Source organism: Salvelinus fontinalis, chromosome 20, assembly GCF_029448725.1.
Source record: "Salvelinus fontinalis isolate EN_2023a chromosome 20, ASM2944872v1, whole genome shotgun sequence".
In the NCBI taxonomy this organism is placed as follows: Eukaryota; Metazoa; Chordata; class Actinopteri; order Salmoniformes; family Salmonidae; genus Salvelinus; species Salvelinus fontinalis.
In genome coordinates, this window is record NC_074684.1 from 15,071,517 (window position 1) to 15,081,121 (window position 9,605).

At 43.3% G+C, this 9,605-nt stretch overlaps 1 protein-coding gene across 1 annotated transcript; it reads left to right on the top strand.

The window, feature by feature from the left end:
* The first annotated feature begins 1,490 nt into the window (after positions 1 to 1,490).
* On the top strand, positions 1,491 to 8,264 carry LOC129817357 (potassium channel subfamily K member 1-like). The gene is made up of 3 exons (XM_055872498.1): positions 1,491 to 2,001; positions 4,191 to 4,595; positions 6,054 to 8,264. The coding sequence occupies exons 1-3, from the start codon at positions 1,665 to 1,667 to the stop codon at positions 6,302 to 6,304; spliced, it is 993 nt and encodes a 330-aa protein (XP_055728473.1). The 5' UTR covers positions 1,491 to 1,664; the 3' UTR covers positions 6,305 to 8,264.
* The last annotated feature ends 1,341 nt before the right edge of the window (positions 8,265 to 9,605 follow it).

The following is a 9,605-nucleotide window of genomic DNA, read 5'->3' on the forward strand; positions in this document are numbered from 1 at the left end:
CAACTTGGACTCGGAGGTAGACGTAACATAGTAAATATAATTCTGGGATACTCCAATTAGTATATGTTTCGTATGGTATGTATTCATTTGTGCATGTCCATCATCCATTTATGATATGTTACGCATTGCAATTCGTACAATATGTTAAGAATTGAAATTCATCCAATATGTTACGAATTCCAATTTGTTGTGGCTAACGTTAGCTGGGTGGCTAACGTTATCTGAGCTAGGAGTTAGGGTTAGGGTTAGCTAAAAAGTAGTAAGTAGTTGCTAATGAGGTAAAGTTGTCCGTGATGAGATTCGCATATGCAACATTTGGGTTGCTAGATGTTCGCATTATACGCCTACCCATCCACCCTGACCAACCACCCTACTTTTGTTTTCCCCTTAAGTAACCATATCAAACATAACATACTACATGGAGTGTCTCAGATTTATGTACAGAATATTACAAAATGCTCTGAGACCAGGTTGGGCCCTGCGATAAACTAGTCTCCTGTCCAAAGGGAGTACTTGTACATCAAGCTGCCTCTCGCTACATAAACAGGAGATAGGCTCCTACCCTATGAGCTGTTCTCTCTCGCACAAGCCAAGGCTCATGCAAGGCTATACTTACTGTTTTGATTGATTGTATTACTATTTATTGATTGCACTTCATATTTAAAATGTGTATTCTGTAGGGCTCATTTGAAAAAGAGACATGGATCTCAATTTGATTCTCTGAAATAAAGGTTAAATAAATAAATTTCAATTTAGTTGTTTTTCAAATCCCTGATTGCCTCTTTAAGGTATTTTATAAAGAGATAATGCTTAAAAAAACTTTTTATGGAATGGTTTTCCTTGCGCACTAGTACAGATCATAACAATCAAAGTTCTGCCATGTGAATGTGATGCATTTCTTTCATTGTTAACATATTTTTTTGGTGGACCACCTACAGATGGCTTCAATTGAATTGTCTGATGTGAATGTAAAGTAACAAACGAATTGTTTAAATGAGAATTCAGACAATATCTTCCAATGCACCCGTCTCAATCACAGGTAAAAAATATACGTATTTTGCCTCCATCTAGTGGGGGAAGAAAAGTGTTGGCAGGAATGGACATACAGTATATATAACAATTGTCTTTTTTTGTATATACAACATTGTTTTAACCAACAATGTATTTAATTAGGAAATAGGATTTTGGGTGTGTGCGTTAAAAATGTTGTTATACAGGAGAGACTATAAGGACACAGCTGACGCTTAAACCGAATAGCCAAAGCCTAAAGCGGACCCTTGCCATAACACATTCTGAAATAAAATATTGGTTTAAGCGACAGGCGGGCCCTTTTAGCCTTTTCCCTGTCATGGACGAGAGCAGCAGTGATAACAACCAGCCCAAACCGGCAAGACCGGCTGCCCTGCAACCACACACCTCACCTTTAAAGCCTACCTGGCCAGGTAAGAACCAACGACGTCACGCGTCCTGTCCTCAGGACAGGTCGAGCGTCACCTTGACTAGGGTTGTATCATGGAATGAGGAAAAGGAGATCACACCATCTGGACAGAATACTTTTAGATATTCACTCTCATCGATAACAACTATCAGTAATGTGAAAAGTAGACATAATAAATTGACCGCGAATTTGAGAGAAACAGTTGTAAGTCAGGTCCAGTTTCAGAATGTACCGCCAGTGCGCGAGTCTGGTGGAACGACACCGGTCAGAGCTGAGTTTCGCATTGCTGTTGTCAGGCTATGCGCTCTACCTGATTCTTGGCGCATGGGTCTTCTCCGCCGTGGAGCTTCCATATGAGCAACGGCTACGCGAACAACTGGAGACCGCCCGGCAGAAGTTTCTCTGGGACAACGCGTGCGTGTCTGACGAACGGCTCGAGGAGCTTCTGACCCGCGCGCTGCATGCCAATAACTACGGCGTGTCGGTGCTCGGTAACGCTAGCGAAAACAACTGGGACTTCATCTCCTCTCTGTTCTTTACCAGCACAGTTCTAACCACCACAGGTAGGTTTAGGTGGGTTGGTCAGTGTCATTTTAACCTTTGCTAAAATGTAGTTATTTAAAGTTTGTTTCATCTTCTCAAGATGGGTATCACAAAGCAGGATCACTACTAGATAACTGGGAAAACATTAAGATGAATTGAATAAGCATGCAGCTTATGGGTTGTTTGAACTGTCAGGTCAATGTACCCCGTTCAATGTACCACTTCCATGCATAAGTAGGGATGCTGAGGGTGCTGCAGCACCTCCTGAAAAATCTGAATAATATACACTGCTCAAAAAAATAAAGGGAACACTTAAACAACACAATGTAACTCCAAGTCAATCACACTTCTGTGAAATCAAACTGTCCACTTAGGAAGCAACACTGATTGACAATAAATTTCACATGCTGTTGTGCAAATGGAATAGACAAAAGGTGGAAATTATAGGCAATTAGCAAGACACCCCCAAAAAAAGAGTGATTCTGCAGGTGGTGACCACAGACCACTCCTCAGTTCCTATGCTTCCTGGCTGATGTTTTGGTCACTTTTGAATGCTGGCGGTGCTCTCACTCTAGTGGTAGCATGAGACAGAGTCTACAACCCACACAAGTGGCTCAGGTAGTGCAGTTCATCCAGGATGGCACATCAATGCGAGCTGTGGCAAAAAGGTTTGCCAGCGTAGTGTCCAGAGCATGGAGGCGCTACCTGGAGACAGGCCAGTACATCAGGAGACATGGAGGAGGCCGTAGGAGGGCAACAACCCAGCAGCAGGACCGCTACCTCCGCCTTTGTGCAAGGAGGTGCACTGCCAGCGCCCTGCAAAATGACCTCCAGCAGGCCACAAATGTGCATGTGTCAGCATATGGTCTCACAAGGTGTCTGAGGATCTCATCTCGGTACCTAATGGCAGTCAGGCTACCTCTGGCGAGCACATGGAGGGCTGTGCGGCCCCACAAAGAAATGCCACCCCACACCATGACTGACCCATCGCCAAACCGGTCATGCTGGAGGATGTTGCAGGCAGCGGAACGTTCTCCACGGCGTCTCCAGACTCTGTCACGTCTGTCACATGTGCTCATGTGCTCAGTGTGAACCTGCTTTTATCTGTGAAGTGCACAGGGCGCCAGTGGCGAATTTGCCAATCTTGGTGTTCTCTGGCAAATGCCAAACGTCCTGCGCGGTGTTGGGCTGTAAAAACAACCCCCACCTGTGGACGTCGGGCCCTCATACCACCCTCATGGAGTCTGTTTCTGACCGTTTGAGCAGACACATGCACATTTGTGGCCTGCTGGAGGTCATTTTGCAGGGCGCTGGCAGTGCACCTCCTTGCACAAAGGCGGAGGTAGCGGTCCTGCTGCTGGGTTGTTGCCCTCCTACGGCCTCCTCCACGTCTCCTGATGTACTGGCCTGTCTCCTGGTAGCGCCTCCATGCTCTGGACACTACGCTGACAGACACAGCAAACCTTCTTGCCACAGCTCGCATTGATGTGCCATCCTGGATGAGCTGCACTACCTGAGCCACTTGTGTGGGTTGTAGACTCCGTCACATGCTACCACTAGAGTGAGAGCACCGCCAGCATTCAAAAGTGACCAAAACATCAGCCAGGAAGCATAGGAACTGAGGAGTGGTCTGTGGTCACCACCTGCAGAATCACTCTTTTTTTGGGGGTGTCTTGCTAATTGCCTATAATTTCCACCTTTTGTCTATTCCATTTGCACAACAGCATGTGAAATTTATTGTCAATCAGTGTTGCTTCCTAAGTGGACAGTTTGATTTCACAGAAGTGTGATTGACTTGGAGTTACATTGTGTTGTTTAAGTGTTCCCTTTATTTTTTCGAGCAGTGTATATATATATTTTTTCTTCTTCACAAAAGTAGTGCACTGGGCCTTTAGTAGTCCTGTATTAGTGGACTGATATGTCTGTAGCACAGGCAAAAACGTTTTAAACCCTTCCAAACTACTGTGCATGCCCATTTCAAGCCTTCCTATGAATAAAAAAATACACTCTAAATGTAATCATTAGCATCATGCACCTTATTTCTCTGAGGGGGAACTAATGGCAAAATTCAATATCTTTAATTCTGCAAAAAAAAAATCTATATTTTCAGTGCTAGTGGATAAATCTGAAGTGGCCTGTACCTGAGCAGGGCTGTCAGCCTCCAGGATAGGTATTGCATTTAAAAAGGTGTGTGTGCATGTTGTTGCAGGCTATGGTCACACTGTGCCACTGTCAGATGGAGGAAAGGCATTCTGTGTGTTCTACTCTCTCCTCGGAATCCCCGTCACTCTCCTCTTCCTCTCCGCCCTGGTACAAAGAATTATGGTCCTGGTGACACGCCGGCCTGTGGCGTACCTTCACCTGCGATGGGGCGTGTCCAAACCGAAGTTTGCCGCTGTCCATGCGGCATGTCTATCCGTTGTTGCAGCACTGCTCCTCTTCCTCCTACCAGCGGTAGTGTTCTGCAGGCTGGAGCCTCTATGGAGCTACCTGGAGTCCCTCTACTTCTGCTTCATCTCGCTTACTACAATTGGCCTAGGAGACTATGTACCTGGAGAGACTCACAATACCGTTCCCAACTCTCACCGCACGCTATATAAGCTGGCTATTACACGTAAGTTACTATAACACAACCATAACCTAACCATAGCAAAGCACCTAAATGCAGAATCCTTGGTGTAATACATGAAGGTGGTGACGGTCACGTGATTCTGGCTTTGGCGCATGTGCTGGCTTTGGCGAATGTGCAGTTTTTTTGTGAGGGGATGGGGTAGCTGCACTACCACTGTTATAACCAGCCCTACTATTCATGATGCAACACTGACCATAACCCCAAAGTACAGTGCACTACAGTCTTTAGCCATGTCCTATAAGTTATTTCTTTGAAATGGAAACACCACTCAGTGGTGGAAAAAGTACCCAATTGTCATACTTGAGTAAAAGTAAAGATACCTTAATAGAAAATGATTCAAGTAAAAGTGAAAGTCACCCAGTAAAGTCCTACTTGAGTAAAAGTATTTGGTTTTAAATATAAGTATTAAAAGTCAATATAATTGCTAAAATATACTTAAGAATCAAAAGTAAAAGTATAAATTATTTCACATTCCTTATATTAATTTAAAGATAGCCAGGGGCACATCCCCACACTCAGACATAATTTACAAACCAAGCATTTGTGTTTAGTAGGGATGACCAGGGATGTTCTCTTGATAAGTGTGTGAATTGGACCATTTTCCTGTCCTGCTAAGCATTCGAAATGTAAAGAGTACTTTTGGGTGTCAGGGAAAATGTGTGGAGTAAAATGTACATTCTTTTCGTTAGGAATGTAGTGAAGTAAAAGTAGTCAAAAATATAAATAGTAAAGTAAATTACAGATACCCCAAAAAACGACATAAGTAGTATGTTAAAGTATTTTTACTTTACACCACTGTAGTAGCTCCGATGCAATAATTGATTTAACAACATTTTGACAGCAAGCTCTCTTCATCAGGGTATCATGAGTTATAATAACCATAAACTAACCATAATAACTAGGGCGGTCAAACGATAAACCTTTTTATCAAGTTATTTCCAGGATTTGCTGTGATTAATCATGATTAATCACAAATTATGAATTTGCTTAAATTAAGCAGAAATTAAGATTTTTCATAATTAAAAAAATATATTGATGACTTGATTTGGTCTAAGGTAATGGTTAGCAAAATTAGATAAATTGAAAAAAGCAGACTTTCTTTAACCTCAAAGTGAACTTGTTTTTAGTATGCATTGTTTTTAGCTGTATAGATTGGGTATTTGGGATGTTGTCAGTGTATTTTGAAGGGTTTCAGACAAGGCGATTAATCACGATAAAAAATTATTGGGCACTAAAATTACAAAAAGTTAACCCGAGTTAACGTATTAACTCTGACAGCCCTAATAATAACACAATCATAACCCCGACCACATGCTATAGTCTAGCCATCACTTGTAAGTTACTATAACCATAACAGAACCACCAATCAATTACTATATCAGGTTCATGTGTGATTAATCTTATTCTCCCCCGTTTCTCGTCACTCTCCCTCTGTGTTAGTGTACCTGTTGCTGGGCTTGGTGTGTCTGTTGGTGGTGGTGGAGACGTGTTGTGAGCTGCCACAGCTGAAGAGCTTCAAGAGGAGATTCTACAGAGAAAATAATGCTCCAGAGTCAGAGACTAGAGACCAGGAGGAGTTTAGCAGCACAGAACATGATCAAATGACTGATCACCTAACTGATCAGCTGACCTTCTCCTCAGTGTCCGCCCAGGCTGCCTCCCTCCGCCAGGACAACACACCCTGGCAATAGCATAAAATAGATACTTCACTGTGTATTGATGTTAATGGAAATGTGTCTTCTGCCTTATGCCCCTCCTCCCTCACACACACACACACACACACACACACACACACACACACACACACACACACACACACACACACACACGTTGAGATGCAGCCGCAGTGCAGCACCCCTGAAAGGAGAGCCATTATGGGGGGTTAAAATGTCTTGCTCAATGGATGGTATATAGGATCAGAAACCAGCAGCCTTCCATCTGCCAGTTCAGTTCCATTCCCATGTTTGTGTCGCCTGGTCCGGGGTTTGAACCAGCAACCTCCCAGCTGTTGGGCACGTTATTTTTTGCATCGCCTAGTGCTTTGGTTGGGCGGAGTTTGCACATTTTAAAGTAGACCATTCCATTGGTCCTAAAGTGAAATATCCACCAACTAGACAATGCAAAACGAGCTCATCCATAATATGTGTGTGTGGGGGGTGAGTGGCATAAATTGTATGCCACTGTCTTGTATGTGGAGGGTGAGCAGGTTGGTTTTGGGTGCTCTACACTTCCTCATTCAAACAAATTAGCTATACAGTTTGAATGAGAGATGTGTGGCTAACCAGTGTGTTGTGGGATTGGCGATTACTCTAGACCAGTATCTCCCAATAAATTCAGGGAGCTGGCATTTCATGGGAGATAGTCTCCCACAGCTAAATAATGCAATTCAGTAAAGGTATAGCTTGAGTGGGGGTGGCGTTGATGGTACTGCCAGGGAGGGAGAAACATCAGTCAGACAGGCCCGGAGTTTTGCATCAGGCACCTCTGTCTGAAGTTCACAGCTACTCCTCTGTAGGTAGGCTGGAACATCCACCACCGAATGTGTAGCACCCACCTGGGTAATGTTTCGGCAGATATAAGAGCCTGAGAGACTACCACACCTCAGCAGTAATCAGTAACAGTGTCCTACAAGTCAAGCCTCTGTCATCTCCTCACACCACAGTCCACATCCTTCCAGAAACAGGAGCAGGTGGAATAAAAAGCTGGTGCCTTGTTGATCAGGTGTTGATGCATTATTCAAATTAGATTAGCCAGCTAAGTCAAGTAAACAGACTTGCCATCATCAGTCCTGCAATTCCACAGGTCACCACCAGATATTTTTGCTTAACCCTCAACTGGTTATCAAAAACCCCCAAAAGTATTACAAAAAATAAAAAATATATAAAAACACTTCACAATTGCAAGAAATATGTACAATATTTACAGAGCTCTATGCCAAGGCTTCCTCACAGGTGAAAGTGATTGCACGTTTTGAAACCATGCAGCCTCCCGGGTAAGAGTTGGGGTGTGAGCCGGGTGCCCTCTTCAAAGCGGCTGGCGAAGTCTGCACAAAACAAAGTGTCGTATGTAAAGCATGTGGAGAAGGGGGAGACCAAGGTTGGTTGTCACCGTGCTTATGGTAATGGTAATGTTTTTTTTTTGTAGGCACTAACTCCGCCAAGGCTCGTTGGCCAAGCCTATGGGGAAATTAATTCGGCCTCAGAAATTGTAGCCCAAATAAATGCTTCACAGTGTTCAAGTAACACACATCTCAACATCAACTGTTCAACGGAGACTGTGTGAATCAGACCTTCATGGTCGAATTGCTGCAAAGAAACCACTACTGAAGGACACCAATGATAAGAAGAGACTTGCTTGGGCCAAGAAATACGAGCAATGGACATTAGACCGGTGGAAATGTGTGTCCTTTGGTATGGAGACCAAATTGGAGATTTTTGGTTCCAACCGCCCTGTCTTTGTGAGTGCGGTGTGGGTGAATGGAGGTTCTCTGCTTGTATATTTCCCACCGTAAAGCATGGAGGAGGAGGTGTTTAGGTGTGGGGGTGCTTTGCTGGTGACACTGTCTGTGATTTATTTAGAATTCAAGGCACACTTAACCAGCATGGCTACCACAGCATTCTGCAGCAATACTCAATCCATCTGGTTTGGGCTTAGTGGGACTATAATTTGTTTTTCAACAGGAAAATGACTCAACACACCTCCAGGCTGTGTAAGGGCTATTTGACCAAGAAGGAGAGTGATGGAGTTGCTGCATCAGATGATTGGCCTCCACAATCCCCCGACCTCAACCAAATTGAGATGGTTTGGGATGAGTCAGACCACAGAGTGAAGGAAAAGCAGCCAACAAGTGCTCAGCATATGTGGGAACTCCTTCAAGACTGCTAGAAAAGCATTCCAGGTGAAGCTGATTGAGAGAATGCCAATGGTGTGCAAAGCTGTCAAGGCAAAGGGTGGCTATTTTGAAGAATCTGAAATATATTTAGATTTGTTTAACCCTTTTTTGGTTACTACATGATTCCATATGTGTTATTTCGTAGTTTTGATGTCTTCACTATTATTCTACAATGTAGAAAATAGTAAAAATAAAGTACAACCCTTGAACGAGTAGGTGTTCTAAAACTTTTGACCGGTAGCGTGTATATATATATACACACACACACACACACACACACACACACACACACACACACACACACACACACACACACACACACACACACACACACGTCACGGCCGTCGCTGGAGGAAGAACTGGACCAAAGCGCAGCGTGGTGAGCGTACATTACTTTTATTTTGGAATGACGCCAACAAAACAATAAACTTCACAGTCGGTTTTGTATTGTTTAAGGGCTATAGTGCCACAAACAAAGACAACTACCCACAACGAAAGGAGGGAAAAAGGGCTACCTAAGTATGGTTCACAATCAGAGACAACGATAGACAGCTGTCCCTGATTGAGAACCATACCCGGCCAAAACATAGAAACACAAAATCATAGAAAACAAAACAGAATGCCCACCCCAAATCACACCCTGACCAAACCAAATAGAGACATAAAAAGGCTCTCTAAGGTCAGGGTGTGACACACACACACACACACACACACACACACACACACACACACACACATTTGATATGTTTAGGGTGTTCAATCAAAACACTTCTTTTGACAAATGGGTAAATACTGTATGTTAGTTGTGTAGATACTCCTCTAAGAAAAGCCATGGTCCAAACCTCAAGTCTCTGTCATAACCCGTTCAAAAGTTATTGGAGAATGGCCAAAATTAGGGTGACTAAATCAATGAAGAAAAAAGTGTCAAAAATCTGGAAAATACCATTGCATCAATTAGGCTGGATGTTGTGGAAGAATTAAAAAGCTAACGGACAGTGACAGGCTCACCATTAAACTCGTCATCTTTCTTCTCGAATCTGGAGGACATAAAACATTATAGAGGAAAGATAGATATAGATTTTTAGACATGACATGTAGTA